The sequence below is a fragment of the Natator depressus genome, chromosome 3, assembly GCF_965152275.1.
Source record: "Natator depressus isolate rNatDep1 chromosome 3, rNatDep2.hap1, whole genome shotgun sequence".
Lineage (NCBI taxonomy): Eukaryota > Metazoa > Chordata > Testudines > Cheloniidae > Natator > Natator depressus.
This window is the reverse complement of record NC_134236.1, coordinates 90067498-90086633: the sequence shown is the minus strand read 5'-3', so window position 1 is coordinate 90086633 and position 19136 is coordinate 90067498. Positions and strand designations below refer to the sequence as shown.

The 19136-nt window shown below is 39.8% G+C and overlaps 1 protein-coding gene across 1 annotated transcript in view; it reads left to right on the top strand.

Moving 5' to 3' along the window:
- Positions 1 to 19136, top strand: part of TRAPPC3L (trafficking protein particle complex subunit 3L) — a 44942-nt gene that overhangs the window by 2078 nt on the left and 23728 nt on the right. The window contains exons 2-4 of the mRNA XM_074946914.1: positions 20 to 67; positions 2349 to 2446; positions 6093 to 6192. Of these exons, the coding sequence (XP_074803015.1) occupies positions 20 to 67; positions 2349 to 2446; positions 6093 to 6192 (246 nt within the window). The remainder of the gene's footprint in view (positions 1 to 19; positions 68 to 2348; positions 2447 to 6092; positions 6193 to 19136) is intronic.

Here is a 19136-nt window from a genome sequence, read left to right as displayed (position 1 = left end):
ACTTCTTTTTATCTTGTAGGATTGGCATTTACCAAGCATCTCATCCTCTGCATCAGCACATCACATGGTATGCAGCAAATCTAGATTACTATATATCCTACCATTCCTTTGGATTTTTCAGCAATTCATGTGCAGTGCAAGGTGTTTCAAATATAAACAAATATCATTTTCATTAAAAAAAGTCATCAGAACTTTTCCTCCAGGACAGAATTGTTCTGCTTTTTCTAAAAGTCCCAACAAAACATTACATTTGACATATTTCACAAAGTCCTCTACTAATGAAGGAACAATCCAGCAGGTGGAATTTCCTTCTTGTCATAAAGGGCTCAATTGTGCTCCTGTTTTACTCAGCTGAGCAGGGTTGAGTAAGACCCTCAACTGAAGAAGGCCTACCCCAATTCGGGGTCTGGATCAGTTGTGATGCACTCATCCCTGCTCTCTGGATACTTCCCTCTATGAGCAAGTGGCTGGGAAGAGCTCAGCTCCACACTGTCCCTATTCACTGACTAGAGCAGAGAGCCAGTCAGAAGGGGGAAAATAAATGGCACCCTTTCAAGGATGGAAGTAAATTGCACCCCCTCCCCCAACCCAGAGCGAAGGAGGAATTGTGTCCCAAAGTCTCTGAGACACTTGATCTTCTGGGGCTACTCACAGGTTGGTGCCATTTACTCACCAACCTGTACTCAGGACTGTGCCTAAGAGCACAATCTAATCCCTTGCCTACACACAAAAGTTGTACCACTTTAACAGCACTAGTATCGTTAAAAGGGGGGCAGCCCCTTACTGTGGACACAGTTATGTCAGTATAAATGTACTTATATCAGTATAGTTATTCCCATACTGGTAAGGGAATAAATTATACTGGTAAAGGCAGCTTTATACTGGTATAACTGCATCCATACTAGGAGTATAACTATTTTAGTAAAAAAAAGCACACCCCTAGCCAAATTTGTTATACGGGTATAACTTTCAAATGTAGACCGGGCCTAACCCTTAATTTTCTCTTGTAATATGCACACTTAGATGTACAAGGTAGCAGGAGCCCTTATACTTGACTTTACACGGCGTATTGTTCGGGCATATGTCTGAGCAATCCTGCTCTCTTCCTAAGAGCCCAGGTATGGTATTAATAGGGAAGTCTCACAGTCATGGAAGGCCCCTGGTGCGTTGGTGTAAACCAGCAAGCACAGAACCCAGTGCTTTGTAGAATTCTGAACATTCTATAGTGAACTGCATGGCTCCATGGAAACTGGGTGTTGGTGTCTCTGAGTTTGTCTACACTGGAAAAGTGGTCAAGGTTAGCTAGCATGTTGTAACTAACCTCAGCCTTTTCCCTAGTGCAGATGCAGGTTAACTCCTTCTACCTCAATTTAGTAAGTCAAGGTCCACTTTTCCTAATATACATAAATCATCTGGGAATAACCAGATCCCCTTGAATATACCATCTCTTCCTGGCCAGTTCATACATTTGCCTTCCTACCTTGTTGATTTGACATAAGGATTTTAGAAGCAGGTAGCTTAGCAGCAGGACAGACTTCTGGCTTAAAAGTGGAAAGTATTAGATATATTTATATGTGTGACAGAACCAGTGTCAGAATAAAACTCTTCAGTTCAGGAATCTGGAGGTGCAATAGCACTAAGAATGGAATAAGAGCTACTGATGAAAAGAATTAAAAATATTGGCCTCTGATTAGATATCTGAAAGAGAAGGAGAAGACTCTGGGACTGATTCTCATCCGCTTCTTCTTGTCATTTACACCTGTGCAGAACAAGTGCAAAGTGGGTGTAAAGTGCTACTGTTCTGAACTGACCACTTTCTGTATCTATTTTGCATTCACTGTGCGCAGATGTAAATGACAAGACTCAGAACCATTGTGCCTTTTTTATTGCAATTGAATTTCACCATCCAGGTTGCTGCTACTCTTGTAAAAGACCTAATACTGCATTGCTTCAATAAACCTGAATGCCATTAGTCTTGGATTTACTTTTTTGCATTATAACTCTTCTTCCTTCCAAAATTCAAACATGATGCTACAGTCATAAAAAAGAATGAGATTAGAAATACCACAGTCTTGCAAATGGTACTCCATGCATGTGTAAGGGGTGTCTGCACAGACCCCTTTGCAATACTGGGGCCTAAGTGAGGGGTGATAATAAAGTAAGGTATACTGAATCCACACCCTGGATATCACTGGCTGTGTGTCCATAGACAGAAGGTTCCTATAAAGATAAATGTTGGGCTTTTTATTCCAAAACACTGTATGAAGTTAGGAGGAGCAATAAGAGTTTGATCCTAGTTTTTCCATTCTCAAACCATATCCACACTCATTTTCCCCTTTGTTTGACAGAGCAGAGAACTCTTTGTGCTTACCTATGGGGCTTTGGTAGCCCAGCTGTGTAAGGACTACGAAAAGGATGAAGATGTGAACAAGTATCTAGACAGAATGTAAGTAACAAGTTTATTCTGCATTACACATCCAGTTTAGCATTAGTGATGTCCACCTACCTGTATATTTTCTTCCATCCTCTTATTGTCTATTATTTGTTGAATAACAGAATTGTATTTGGGACCATGCAAAGTACAAACGAAGACAGAGTCCTTGACACAAAGGCACTTACAATAAACTTTATCACAAGGTGGTTCAAGAGAAGAGCCCCGTGTCCTGTGCAGGCTCCTAGAACCCATCAGCCCGGTACAAACCCCCTTTGATGATTGTTTTCCATGGACATTCTAGCAGATAAGTGGAATGGCAGGAATGTTCACCATGGCAATGAATTTTAAACAAATAAGCTCTTTGGGGGCATGGGTGGTCTTTTTGTTCTGTGTTTGTACAACATCTAGCAACAATGGGGTTCTGGTCCATGACTGGGGCTCCTAGGGATTACCATCATAGAAAACAATACATAATAATATTGTAGAAAATTTGCCAGAAGCAATTTTTGAATTAGTTATCAACAAAACCTGATTCTAAGAGTTAAGCTCATCCATTCGGAAAACAGAAACATACCATGTGACCGACACATTCAATCAAAACAACTAGAATTTTGAATATCAGACACACAATAAACTGCTTGCAAACAAGTTACAGGCCAATAGTTATTCACAATAATTACTCAAGACAGCACCTGCTTGAGAAAATCGTGATCTACTCACAAACAGAAAAAAAATCAATAAAACTCATTGAATCGATCACTTGATATTAATTCTTCGCCCAGCCCCAATGAGTATCACGTATTTCAGCACATTTGATGTAGGTTCTTTGCAGGTTCTGTGGTAGAAATAGGAAAAGGTTCACACTGGGAGGTGTGGAGTCCTACTTTACTTCTCTCCTACTACATGAGCTTTTTCCTACCAAATTGTACTCTTTTCCATTTGATGAACAAACTCCTCCCTGGGTTAACACCGTTGGTTTAACATCATTAACACAATTATATAAATTTAGCCCCTTGTGCTTTTACTGAAGTTTTTGCCAACAGGGCTATTTTGGTTTACTTCTCTGCTTATGCAGCACCATCAGTGAAGATGAAAGCAGCACAGCTTTGGAAGCAAAGTTTATAACCTAGGAGGTCCCATACGCATAGATATAGTAATATGGCTGTTGCATCTCTGTTACATACAGGTTGTCAGACAGCAACTTGTCACTTTAGTTTACAGATTGTTTTATGGATCTAAAGGTTAAACTTAAAAATAACCTGAGCACTCTCTTGTATTGGTGACGTACATATTTTAATAACGGCTAATGAAATATTTACTAGTGCACCAGTAATGGTGATACTTAGCTAAATGTGCCAGCAATAAATAAATATTTCATGGCTTGCCGGTACATTACACAGTGTTATTTTGAACCTTAGTCTTCCAGAAAGCTTTTTGTTATAACATGGCATTGGCTACGGTATAACTTTTAGGCTTCTTGTTATAGGGCCCGATCTGAAATCAATGGAAAACTTTCCATTGACTTCAATGGGCTTTGAATAAGGCCCATAATGAACAGTGAAAGAGATTCAGAAACAATTAAGTTTAAATGGATATAGAAAAAAATCAATAAAAGCATTTCTGAGCTTGGCCCAGGTGCTTGCATTTACATTCATTAACTTTTCCTTCTACAAAGCCTCCTGTACAATATTTGCCATAATTTAGGAATAGAAGGATTTTACAAGCTTTCATCCTTTTTATATTGTCCATCTCATTTCTCAGGAATTTCAGTTCTGTGTGAACAGTTTAACTGAATTTAAATCTAGTGAAATGGAAAATGCATTTTGCCGAACTGCAACTAATTTTGTGCAGAAGTAGCAAAACAGAGACTGTGGCTATTCTTTTATGGTGATGGGAGATCAAGAGGAAGGAGCATATTACGAGGAGAAAAGAGAGACGAGAAAGTAGAGAAGGAATTTCAGAGGAGGAATGAGAGGAGAAGGAGAAGAGAAGGGAGGATAAAGAGAAGGGGAGCAGAAGAGAATGGGGGGAAGGTATATAATGATAGAAGGACAACGGAGGAGGGACAACAGAAGAGGAAGAGATACAGGGGTGGGAGGACCTACTCATTTCTTGTGTGAGCCATTTCAGAGGGATTGCAGGGGACAAGACTTCTGCAACCTGCAATTTCTGTGGCAGGCAGATGAGCCAAGATGCCCAAGACAAATTGGACTCTGGCCCCACCTGTTGGGCAACCCAAGTTATGAGACGTGATGGGGAAAAACCTTTTTTCTCAATAAGAGACTACTGAAACACCCTTAATAAATACATTAATACCACAGTCATGTCAGGACTCAGGGAGTTCCAAGTATAAGGGGCTGGTTTCTTCAATTATGATGTAATTATTTTTTGCTAACTAATCTGTTGTTTCCCACATGCTTCAATGAACCTAAAATTGACAAATGTCACTGGAAGCAAATGTCAAGAAAAGCATGAGTCAGTCCCTCAGACTATGCATGGGTATGTCAAACCTCCATACTTAGAGCAATGAGACTACTACTAAATTCCCTCTAAGCTGTGGGGTGTGTGTGTGTGTGTGTGTGTGTCTCTCTCTCTCTCTCTCACACACACACACACACTGTGTGTCTCTGGCTCACACACACACTGTGTGTGCGTGTCTCTGTCTGTCTCTCTCTCACACACACCCACACACCCATACCCACCCACTGTGTGTGTCTGTCACACACACACACACGCACACACACAGAACGTGTTCTGTTTCTCTCTCTCTCTCTCTCACACACACACACACACACACACACACACACTGTCTTTCACACTCACCTCCCAACACATACTTGTATTATTATTGTTGTTACTTCTTAGTACTTCTTTCAAAGTGTTATTTTAGTTTTTTGACTGGTCTATGCATTTCAAAATTTTTATTTCTCTCTTACACTTAAATTTAATTCTTTCAGTAGTGAAATCTAAAATGCCTAACCTGTCCTGGCTGGAGTAATTATCCCTATGGTAACTTTTAAAAAATATATATTATATCTAGTTTTTTTTTTGTTTCTACTGGTGGTGCACATGCGCACAATACCTTGATATGGTGCACATAACAAAATTCATTCTGCACATGGATAGAAAAAATTAGAGATAACATTGGTCTACCAGTGTCATCACATTCCCAACTGGCCAAGCTGTATGCTCAGTGTGTAATGGCCTTCTCAGAGGAATCCCTTTAGAGATCCTACTTCAGAGAATGACATGAGGAAAGATAGCACTAACCATGGTTAGGTTTTAGTAACGACTAGATAGTAGGACCTGATTCTCATTTACATTAAGGCCACTTTATACCACTCTAGTCATACAAAGAGGCCCTGAAGTGAGCATAAATTATATCTGTGCAAACTTTAAGACCCCTTTTCATGACACATGAGGTACAGGCCTACTTTACACTGGCAGTGTGATGTACAGTGGCCTTAGTGTATATATGAATCAGGCCCAGTAAAATCTCCATGTCTCAGAATACTACCTCATTCAGGGGCCACAGCATTTTTCAGACCTAGTTCATGCAGCTGCTTTGCTCAGAGAAAGAGTGAGACTAGAGAGAGGAATGAGGGGAGGAAACAAAAATTGTTCAGCTTTGCATGTAACTTTCTTTTCTTTGCTTCAGGGGGTATGACATTGGTATAAGACTGGTTGAAGACTTTTTGGCTCGCTCTGCTGTGAGGAAGTGCCGTAGCTATTCTGAAACTGTTGACGTGATTGCACAGGTAAATAAGATTAAAGTAGCTAGACTTTGGTATCCTTTGATGTCCTCAGCCTCTGGGAAGACAAGACTGGCCTCATCTCCTACCAATTCATTCCAAAGCAGAATTAGCCCATCTACCAGTATGCTTAACTCTCCAGTCTGAAATGAAGGTGCTACAAAGCAGAAGAACAGGACAGTATGGTGTTCTTCATTTTAACACAAGCTCTCCTGGTGTTAACCAAATCAGTTCCCTTATTTAGAACTTTTTACATCCAGCTAACAGCACACAAACTTAAGTCTGCTCAGAGCGACAGCTGCAGCAGTTCTGGGTCCTGGCCTGATGAGCTCTCAGTGTGCTGTGATACCGTGTGAACTGTCAGCCTGTGAGCTCTCCCACTACATTCAAAATACTAGCAGTAGGTCCACGCAGATAGGACAATGGAGTTCTAACCAAGAGCTCGATACAGCTAAATACTTAAGCATGTGCTTAACTTTCAGGAGCAACCTTCCCATAGCTCCCTTATGCAGCACTGGCTTTTACCTATATTGTGATGACTCAGTAGGGCTACGTCTCTTGAGGAGACATTGGCTCTCACTAACATAGAATCACTGATGTTTTATTTCAGCCCAGAAATACTTGAAAACAGGACATTCAATATAGCAGGTCCATATTCAATCACTAACCCTTTTGCTGGATCCTAAAATGAAAAACACGTCTCCACAAATGAGTCATCATAACAAAATACTGGTTCAAATAGATAAAATTCAAATATCTACACAGAGGGATGTTAACCATATGAGATTATGTGAGTAAGGCAAGCAGGACTTGACACCATGAATATGTTGTCTTTTATACCCCCACACTGAATGCAGTTGTTTTATTATAATATAAAGTTACAGTTAACAGCTTTTTAAAATATATTTAACAACAACAACAAGCACAGAGACATCTGTCAAAGGTCATAGTCTAACACTCAGGTTTGCACAGATTGCTGAGTGTGTAAAACAATTATTTATGCAGGAGACACTCAATGTACGTTAGTAATTACAAATATACTGTACTTATTTTTACTAATGCACTGGTATGCGGTCAACATGCATATAGAGAACTTCTCTGTCTCCTTCCAAATATTTTAGCTAGATATCACACCTCTTCTTTGTATCTGAATGAACAGTGTGTACAAGATGGCCTATGTATATTGCCTTGTGCTAAGTGCGTTTCAAAAGAATCAGGTGATAAAGATATTTTATGATCCCTGTTCCTTTTTGAGGGATGTGTTTGAATTATTCAGCTGTATTTCTACTCTTGGAAGCAGCAGAAAGACACAAACTGAGACATCTTATTTTCCATGCATCTGAGGTACCAGTCACAGCACTGTCTGAGCACCTGGCAATCCTTTATATATTTATCCTCATAACACTTTTGTGAGGAAGGGAAATACTATTATCCCCCTTTTACAGATGGGGAACTGAGACTCAGAGAGGCTTACCCAGGGTCACACAGAAAATCTTTGATATAGTAGGAAATGGAGTCCCAGTCTTCTGCACCCTGACTGGTGCCCTGAACTCTTGGACCACCCTTCCTCCTCACTGATTGTTGACTTAAAAACATCCATCATATTATGCAAATTATTGTCAGGCGTATTTGAACTTGTGAGAAGTAGAATCACATTTTTTAGGTGTTAACTGGAGTTTAACGCAGCTAATGACCAGCATCAGTTTGAAAATTTACTGTAAGAAATATATTGGATCCTTGTTAAATATATACTGATTATACATAGTGATTATTAAAAATGCTTGGATCATGCAGTAATGGTGAACAGCTTGGTACTAAGGCCTTGATCCTGCTGTCAGAGCCATGACAGTATATCCTTGTGCCTGTGTGGAATCTCACGGCTGTCAATGGGGTTCTGCACTAGCACAATGGCCTGCTCACATACACCCAATTGTAGGGGTTGAGGCCCAGGTACTTATCCAAATGGTCATCAAGACTGAAGCTCTTTTACTGGCTATTCTAAATGGAAGCAATCACAACGGATAGGGAGGACATTTCCTGCTAATGTCAGGCTGGAGGAATAAAGAGTCTAAAGTGAAGCCCAAAAATATTAAAATGAAAAGTAAAAAATGAAGTAGTTATCTTTTTATTTGTTGACAGATTAGTTCTCCCGTATATAGGGGTAATGCTACCAGGAACAGGATCTGTAAGATTTCTGCCACCAAATGGTGCAAAGCAACCCGGGCAGACCTGTGACTCAGTCGCATTATGTGAAAAGTCATTTTAAATGGTCTCTATTGTAGTGAGAACATGTTGTAAAGAACAATATAAAGGGAGAGCTTGGCTTTTGGAACTTTAATGGGATAGCACATTCTAATGGCAAAATACATTCAAATAAAAACTTCATCCGTCACTCCTGTACTGCGCTTGGGAGGCGTTTGCTTGGTGAAAGCTGAAGAATTTCTTTGGCATCGGACTAAGGCTCCTGTTCAGCAAGATACTTAAGCCCATTTCTAACTTCAAGTCCCGTCGACTTCAGTGGGACTGTCCAAATGCTTAAGAGTTAGGCATACGCTTATGTACTTTGCTAAATCAGGGCTTGACAGCACTTGTGCTGACAGAAAACATGGAATAGTTTTGTCATGCAGTTTGAAAAATGTAACAGTTAAGCTATTTTAGATTGTTTTATTTGTTGACATGCTCTCGTAGAAAAATTAATATTGGAAGAAATACCATCCCTTTAGTTCATTTGATTGCACAGCAGCTTCTGCCTTCCCCCCCACATAACCCCAGTACTGCATTGGACCCATTATCCAATTACAAGATATTACAAAAGTTTTAGCAGAGTGCAAGGGCAAATGCTCTGAGTGCCAGAACTCTTGGGATGGAGACCTCTGCCTGTGCATATCATTTTTGTGTATTTTTAGACTTGATGAAATTTGCTATAATGTAACTTTAGGAAGAAACTGGGATTTCTGCAAAGGGAAGACTCCATGGAGGAAGACCCATCTGTAGTGGCTAAGGTTCCAAATTTTGGTTGGACATATTCCTGGAGGTTTCATCACATGACATAATCTTTAATTAAAGATTAATAAAAAGGGTCTAGAGGTAATCCCAGCAATTATAGACCAGTAAGTCTAACATCAGTACCGAGCAAATTAGTTGAAACAATAGTAAAGAATAAAATTGTCAGACTCATAGAAGAACATAAATTGTTGCAAAAAAGTCAACATGATTTCTGTAAAGGGAGATCATGTCTTACTAATCTATTAGAGTTCTCTGAAGGGGTCAACAGACATGTGGAGAAGGGGGATCCAGTGCACATAGTGTACTTAGATTTCCAGAAAGCCTTTGACAAGGTCCCTCACCAAAGGCTCTTACGTAAATTAAGTTGTCATGGGATAAGAGGGAAGATCCTTTCATGGATTGAGAACTGTTTAAAAGACAGGGAACAAAGGGTAGGAATAAATGGTAAATTTTCAGAATGGAGAGGGGTAACTAGTGGTCAGTCCTAGAACCAATCCTATTCAACTTATTCATAAATGATCTGGAGAAAGTGGTAACGGTGAGGTGGCAAAGTTTGCAGATGATACTAAACTGTTCAAGATAGTTAAGACCAAAGCAGACAGTGAAGAACTTCAAAAAGATCTCACAAAACTAAGTGATTGGGCAACAAAATGGCAAATGAAATTTGTCCCTCGGCCCACACCGCTTCCAGCAGCTCCCATTGGCCTGGAGCAGCGAATCATGGCCAGTGGGAGCCGCAATTGGCCGAACCTGCGGATGCGGCAGGTAAACAAATCGGCCCGGCCCGCCAGAGGCTTTCCCTGCACAAGCGGCAGAACAAGTTTGGGAACCACTGTATTACATTATAATAGGAATAGATCAGTGAAAACAATACAAGTAACATTCCATTGGGTTTCATGATATTCTAACACCTGAATATGCTCTCCCATTAACACACACTTTGATCTAGGGCATGCATACCGGGCATGCATAATGTAAATGTAAAGTAATAGTAAACAACAAGATATAGATAGGTGACAACAATATGATCAACATCTCCTCTGATCTCTATTAACACACAAGTGAATTGGCCTGACTGTATGCTAATACACTGCACTCCTCTGATATTCACACACAAGTGAATTGGCGTATGGCACTGGCCTGAGCTGGTCTGTCAGCATCATAGCATCTCATAATTATAGGAAAAAAACAGGGTCTGACTAATGGTGTTTACCAGCTTGCAAAGAAAGGGACACTGTCTCTACTCCTCACAAGCCCTCCTTATTGAACACTTTATCCAGTTCATGTGCTTTCCCCCTACATGGTAGGTGATTCCATTTTAAGAGGTAGGGAGTCCAGGGTCGTTGACTGGAGAAGGACCCTCTGGCACTGCCGTGGGGATTGGAGAGGGCGAGGGAAAAGCTGGGAAGCAGTCCAGAGGCGCAGGCCCTTTGCACACATGGTTTATGTCTCCAAGGGCAAACCTCACCTTCCAAAGGAACCTATCCATTGGAAACTCCAGCAGAAGAAACACGTAGGGCTCCCTGTCCTTTGTATAGGTTTCCCCAGCCTAGAAGATGACCTAGCCCTTAGTTGTTAATATGCCTATGACTTATACTTTTCAGTACCAAATCAGATTCTTATTTTGTGAATGGTCTCTTTTAAGTTCCTTTCATAGCCTTAAGAGAGATTTTCAGCTGTTGCATATTGAGATGCCTGCATGATCTTTTTTCAGAGAATAACAATTAAGCAGCATTTTAGAAGAAAAGATTGTTTACTAGGTGTTTTATTTCCATTTTATCATTTGGTGAGGTAAATTTATATGAGGCTTAGCACAATTATGACTGCTTGTAATGATCCATAATATACAGATAGTGACCAGCAGCTAAACTAATACTATAGATTTAGCAGCATAGACTAGAACCCATTCATCTGTAAAACACCAGTTTCTTTCTACTCAGTGAGCTAATGTTGTTCCACCTGCTATCTACCCATCCAACAGGCATTGTCCTTTTCAATCCAGTAGAGGGCAATATACACAAATCATACAACCTAGTACATTAAATATGTGTAGGTGTCCAAGCAGTTGCAAAAGGAAACCCAAATATGCATTAAGAAAAGGTTGATCTAAATCAGATTAAAAAAAACAACAAAACTCTGATGGACCTAATATAAGCAATATATTACAATATTTCAAACATACTCATTCCCCAGACTTTCCTATGTCTGTGGCATGCAAGTGTTAAATCACTTACATTTTAACAGTCCTGAGGACCATCTGGGAGCTTTTGAGCCTCAGTTCAATTGAACCAGATGGCCACTACACAAAAATCACCTCTATAACTGGCACTAACTGGATCAATTTGAAAAACAAAATAATTCTCATACATACAAATAAAACAGCTAGGGAGACCCAGCGACAAATGAGAAGGGTGCAGCAGATGCTATTTCTGTATTTGCCTAAAGCTGGTATGCCTCTTGACAGTAACAATGTGTCCCCACCAAAGTAGCACTACCCATATTGCCATTTTACTTCCAGCCCAATCATACTGTGGTTTCCCCATGCAGTTTTTAATTTGACAGGGTAGAAAATCTATAAACATTCAATTCAGAAAAAATACACAAACTCTGAGATTCTTTTATAGTCAAAGTTATGAGACTCCATTACATTTTATAAGAAACAGGGGGGAAAGTAGTACGTTTCCATGACTGGGGGAAAGCAGTGGACCTGCAAGTTGTGCAGAGTTCCAGGAGAATACACCTGGATTCTCATATTACTATCATGTCAAATGTTAAAAGGGCAAAAGAAAACAACCAAACAAAAACAATTGGTAAACAAATCACTCAAGTATTACTCAAGTTGAGTAAAGGTGGCAAAATCTCAGCCCAAATGTTTAGCTGAAGATACTGATTGTGCAACATGATAGAAACTAAATTATGTGACGTGTGATCCTTTCTGATATTTTGGCATCGAGGACAGTTGCTGAGCAATATTATAAATGATGTGACTGATATGGAAGGTCAAGAATCACTATATCTTTCATGTTTCAGAGTAGCAGCCATGTTAGTCTGTATTCGCAAAAAGAAAAGGAGGACTTGTGGCACCTTAGAGACTAACACATTTATTTGAGCATAAGCTTTTGTGAGCTACGGCTCACTTCATCAGATGCAGTGAGCTGTAGCTCACAAAAGCTTATGCTCAAATAAGTTTGTTAGTCTCTAAGGTGCCACTAGTACTCTATATCTGTCATGTTAGCCGTGGAGGGACTAAGGCCCAGATCCTTAAAGGTATTTAGGTACCTAAGCCCCATTGACTTCAATGAGAGTTAGGTGCCTAAATACCTTTGAGGATTTTGGTATACCTGCTCAAATGGAAACACAGAGAGGATCTCTTTTGCATTCACTACAGCTGATGTTGCCAAATACCCTCTAACAAGTCATAGAGCCAAAGTCACTCACTGCACACACTTACTATGGTCCGTTGGTGTCTGCAAGCCATGTTACTGGAGCAACAAGCACACATCTCCCCTGTGATATAGTAGACAAAACAGACACCTTTATGTTGCATAAAGCAACTTCAGGTGGTCAGCACATGAAAAGAAGAGTGTTGTGAAGTCCCTCAAATCAGCCTCTGGGCCTGCTCACATTTTTCTTTGCTTGTTTTTCTTCTCTTCTTTTTGTGTGATGCATTTTCCTTTGCTTTTGCTGTGTTTTCAAATATTAGTAACAGATGTGAGATGATTTTTCTGGTTTTACTGGGTATTTGAAGTTACCCAGAGTTCTGCCTATTTAAAAGGGTCTGATTTCTTCTTTCCCTGTTTTATTGTATAGTACAATTAACCAAACAACACAAATATAAGTAGAGAAAGGCTAACTTTAGGAACAAGGGAAAGGACTCTATTTTCCTCCTGTTACAGGGTCTACTATCAACTGCTATCAAGACTATTTAGCATACTAACAGAAGGAGTCTCTAGCAGCATAGTCTCAAGGAAGAAAATAAGATTAAGACACTGACAGACTTCTGAATCTTTGTTTACAAAATAGCAGTTTAATGTTCTTAAATGTCACTTTCAAACTTTATGTTCTGAAAATTCTGGCAAAAAGATACAATTATAACCAGCACAATAATCTGAGCACTGGTTTTCTACAGTGTTCTTGATGTATATATAATCAGGAATTTCTCCAAAATAACCAGTATGTAAATGGAAATGAAAGGAATTATCTCAGGTAAATGCAATCAATCTGCTAGTTTAAGTTTACACAGCTTTTTGCATTAACTGTTTATATAGTATGTTAATTCCTCAGGTCATTATCCAGGCTAAAAATAACAGGCCAGGTACTTACATTTTTAGCTGGTATATCTAAATGCACTGATTGACCCTGTAGATTAAATAAACTAAGTCAGGATCAATTATTATGATTGTTAGAGCCAGCAATCATTTGGGGACAACATTATGTAGCATGATGGCTCTGATCCTGCACTCTTTAAGAAAGTAAAACTGGAGCCTGCAGGATCAGGCCATAACTGTTAAATGCAAGTATAAATTGGGAAGAAATTAAACAAAAGAAGCAGCTTCAAATGAGATGCACCAAAACAACTTGCTGTGCCAACCCTATCATAACTGCTGACAGACAGAATTTAACACAGCCACTTAGTGTGAGTGGGGATTTAAAAACATTAGTCTAGCAATTCAGACACCAGTAGCTAGATATTACTGCTAATTTAAACTCAGTTGGTATGGGGCCAAAAGAAAGTGATGATCAGCTAAAGTAAACCCTTCTTCCACCAATTTTTCATGCTGTGAAGCGAATCCCTATGTCATGGGGTTCTGTGACAGAACATATTTGCTACATGGCTACCACTGGAATGGAAAAAAGATGCAACGACCCTCATAAAAGTAAAAGAATAACTCGCTTTCTTAAAAATCCAATGGATAGTCCAGCCACTGATTGGCCAGACAAGAAAGGGGAAAAAAAGGAAGAAATATATTGAAAATAGAGATGAGCCAAGGAGACGATGTGCAAGTCTGGATCCAGATCCAAATTAGGTTCAGACTAAGGTTTATTATTTGGGTTTGAGGATGAACTAGGCCAAGTTCTGAAATCTGGTGAGCTCTTCTTGGGAGATTTTGCTCCATAAAATCAGATATCCTACAACTGATCCTGTAAGATTTCAAACACCACAGGTCGCATCCAAACCAGATCTAGAAAATAGGTGCCTGGTTTTAGATCCAACCCAGATCAAAATTATAGGGCAATTTGGATGCTCAAATTTGACTCTAATCACGTTCCATAAAATTTCAGAGGGCTAGTACTTGACATTCTGGTTTGGATCCATCCAATTCAAAGTAGAAGAGATTTTTTTTTTTAAATGAACTTGGCCATGAATAGAACGAGAAATAAGGAAGATTGCACTTCAAAACATTGCTAAAATTGTATTCTTACTTTCTTTGACGGATAAAACAAAGATGATGATTGTAACTATGTTGCAGTCAACTATGGGAAATCTGGAAGTCTAGCCAAGCTATGCTTGCCACAGGATATGAGGCAGGAGCAAAGGTGACTTGAATCCACCTTAACACTTCTCAGATCTTGAGAACACGTAAGGGCCCAGTTAACCCCTGGTCAGAGTCAGAGCAGCCTTAGAGAGACTCTAATCTTCCCTGACTGCAATAGCCCCCTATTGGCAGTTTTGGTAACTCAGGCACTCTGGCGACACTCCCTCCTGCTCTTGACATTCCCCTTGAACCAGGGGTTCTAGACAGTGGTATGGGGTCTCCTATATCAGCACTATATAGTTGGCAAGTCTTCCATACAAAGTCTCATACTGGAAGATAGTTTGAAAATCACTTCTGATGGAATATTTCTTGCAGTAGCCTTCTGTAAGGTAGGTGTTGTTTCCTTGTATTCCCCTATCTATCTATATCCATCTGTTGACTCTTGTCTTATACTTAGATTATAAGCTCTGTGGGGCAGGAACTGTCTTTTTGTTCTGTGTTTGTACAGCACAGTGGGATTGTGGTCTATGACAGGTGTAATGGAATGCCAAATTGTATTATACTGTTCTGCCACTAGGTGGAACTGTGTATAAAATACCTTATTTAAAGCTAACCTTAGCCTTAGACATACCTGGAAGAGCATTAAAAGATCTTATGATGAACACATCGGTTACAAATAAGCAAGTTCTATGACCAGTCCATATCTGGTACAGGAACATAACATGGTGTCAGAAGTAAACTAAGAACAGAAATGGAAGGAACAAAACAACAAAGGTTGCAGGATCTCATTAACATGCCACTCTTCAATGCCTCAGAGAACTTCAGTTTTGGTAAACCTTCAGAATGCACAATCTGAAAACAATATTTTGTCAGATTTTGCATTGCTACCAAGCTGTGCAATGAAACTGGAGATATTCAGGAATCTTCTTTAATTTATGCTATAGGGAAGCAGGCAGAGCATATCTTTAAATCCTTTGACTTTACTGAAGACTGTCACAAAGATGATTTGAAAGGGTTCTGGCTATGTTTGAGGCATACCTTATATCTCAGAGAAATGTGATTTATGAAAAAAACATGTTTCCATCAGAGAATGTTGAATGTTTTATAAGAGATCTGCATACAATGGCTGAAAACTGTGATTCTGGGAATGCAAATCATGAAAATATCAGAGAGGGTCTGGCTATTGGATTAATAGAAAAAAAACTTTTCACAGCTGCTACAATGGAAGAGAGATTTAACTCTAGCCACAGTTACACAGAGAGCAAAGCGGTGTGAGCTGGTGAGGCAGCAAAACCTAAAGCAACAGGACAAACTTGAAAAACCTAAAACTAGCTTAGTAACTGTAAACAGACACTTGAATGTTAAAAGTCATTATCATAAAACTGCTGAGGCAAGGAGAGAGAACTCCCAAGCTAAAAAGGACAAATTCCAGCCTACATGTACAAGGTATGGAAAAAGCCATATCCCAAGAGGTGATAAATGTCCAGACAAGGCACACAGTGCAATAAATGTATGAAATATGGACACTTTGCAGCAGTTTGCCACACCAAAGCCGTCAGAGAGTTGACTCATATTACAGACAATCAAGAACCAATTTTTCTGGGACCTATAACTTGTGATGACATAGAGGCTGCCTGGACAGTGAAACTGAATAGTCATTTCATGACTATTGACTTTAAAATTGACTCAGGAGATGACGTTACAGTCATCTCAGAAGGGACTTACAATTACCTTCAATCCCTCCCAGAGCTGAAGTCACCGGACACAGCTCTGACTAACCTTGGAGGTACTCTTGAACTGCATGGGCCAGTTCACCACAGAAACAACTTACAAAGATAAATGTCCCAACAACAATGAAGTGGGTGAAACCAGACAATCACTACTTCCCCAAATGACCTCACACAGGAAAATGATAAAAGATGAAAATGACCTATGGTCTGTGGTTGAACACTTTTCACCAAGTGATCACTCTATATCTGACTGAACAGTCCTCTTCCTCAAAGGAAACCTGCATAACACCTTCAAAAGATGAGCCTCCCAGTCTTTATTCAAGCCTAAGTTAATTGTTTCCAGTTGGCAAATTAATTCCAATTCAGCAGTCTCTCGCTGGAGTCTGTTTTTGAAGCTTTTTTTGTTGAAGAATTGCAACTTTTAGGTCTGTAATCGAGTGATCAAAGAGATTGAAGTGTTCTCCAACTGGTTTTTGAATGTTATAATTCTTGACGTCTGATTTGTGTCCATTTATTCTTTTACCACTAGGTTTCACTCTGTGTAAAATATCTTATTTAACGCTAATCTTTGAACAGGGGCTCCGAAACGCTACATAATAAATAAACAAATAAATTAAAAAATTATTGCTTTTCAGCCTCTGAGAAAGGGAAAAATGCACACAAACGGTTGTTTGCTAAGTAGTAAATTGCAAAGTGAAGTACTGTACTGCAAGCAGTAATGAGAATTGTATTAATCCAGGAAATCCGCATTGGCATGCCAAAGCCTTTCTAGTATCATATTGCATCCAAACAGTGCTTAAGAAAAAGTACTTGGGAAGAATGAAAAGTATACCAGCAAAATATGTTATTCTGGCAAGCAGCCTTTTCCCTTCTCAGCAGTTTATTTATTTATTTATGTATTTATTTATTTTTGGTCACTTATAGTCCTGCTTTCTGATCTGAATTCTAATGTCATTGTTTGAGCTAATTTATCGCTACCATTCTTCACTTTGGACCCATTATTCATATATATGGTCCAATATGCAGTGTTAGTGAAAAGTCCCTAGTAACATATATTGCAGGGATTGGCAACCTTTGGGACGCAGCCCGTCAGGAAAATCCGCTGGCGGGCCAGGACAGTTTGTTTACCTGCAGCGTCCGCAGCTTCAGCCGATCACAGCTCCCATTGGCCACAGTTCGCCGTCCCCGGCCAATGGGGGCTGTGGGAAGCAGCGGCCAACACATCCTTTGGCCTGTGCCGCTTCCTGCAGCCCCCATTGGCAGGGGACGGCGAACTGTGGCCAGTGGGAGCTGCTATCGGCCAAAGCTGCAGACTCTGCAGATAAACAAACCGTCCTGGCCCGCCAGTGGATTTCCCTGACAGGCTGTGTGCCAAAGGTTGCTGATCCCTGATATATTGGGATGTCAAAGCAAGCTATTTTTTATTTATAGGCATTTCTAAGGCTTAAGCTACACTACCGACTTCTGTCGGTATAACTATGTCACTCAGGGGTATGGAAAGTGACCCAGTCACATCAAACCTAACCCCTAGTGTAGACAGCGCTATGTTGAGAGGAGAGGTTTCCCTGTCAACATAGCTACTGCCTCTCATGGAGGTGGAGTAACTATGCTGACAGGAGCTCTCCTCTGGTAGCGGCTTCACTAAAGCGTACTGCGGCGTTTTAAGTGTAGACCTGCCTTCAGCTACTCAGTACTGTATTTAGGCATCTTACAAATGTTAATGAAGTGAGTTTTCAACAGTTAGGAAGGGTCTTGTGGTTAAAGAATGGCCTGCTAGGTTGGTGTGTGTGTGTGTTCAATTCCTTGGTAATCCTGAACAAATCACAATCTCCATGTGAAAAATGGCACACTAATACCTTCCTATCTTACAAGGGTGATAGCATGGTAAATTCATAAATATATGGGAGGTGGTCAGAGAGGTCCTATTATTTCTCCAATTTTGCATATGTGGAAACAGGCACAGGGAGGTTGAAGTTCAGTTTTGTAAAATTTCCTCAATTTTGCGGAGTCAAAAACCTCTTCCTTATGAGGATGGCCTGGAAGCGAGCACTGCCCCAACCACAGGTTGCCTTATTTCACCCTGAAAGGAACTAGACAGGGTAGCTTTCATGAACATTGTGGTCAGACACACCCTGGGGTGAAAATATAAGGCTAATTCCTTAGCTATTAATTAGATTTATTCAAATATTCTTATTCTAGCTCTCAGATTCCATCCACTTATTGTGAACTCCTAAGCTTTTCTCAGTTACTTGTTTATAGTTTTAATGTTTTACCTTCTTATTTTAATCCCCTTTACTAGTTAATAGCCACTGTCCTATCATAGTTTCCATGTGAGTTCTGCTTTGCATAGGAAATTTTAACAAAAGAATTTGGAAAGCCTCATATTATTCTAATGTGAAATACAGCTCAGACTAAATGAAAAGCATATGAGGCACTTAGCACATTTAACTAGTTACTTTCCTCAAGAACAGAAGCTTGGAGATTGATAGAGCAGAGCTAGATATAAAGCAGGGGAAGAGTTTAGCAGAACTCTAATAATTAAAGGAGCAAAATGTGTGGTTAGGGAGAAGGGTCTAGTAAACTGAGAGACAGAGCAAACAGTAGCATTGCTTGGGAACTTTCTGTTGTTTTATTTGTTTGGGGTTTTTTGATGGAAAATATGGTTAATACAAAGATGACATTTTCCATTTTCCATGGGAAAATATTGTTTTTTTCCTGAGATTATTTTTTTCTTTTA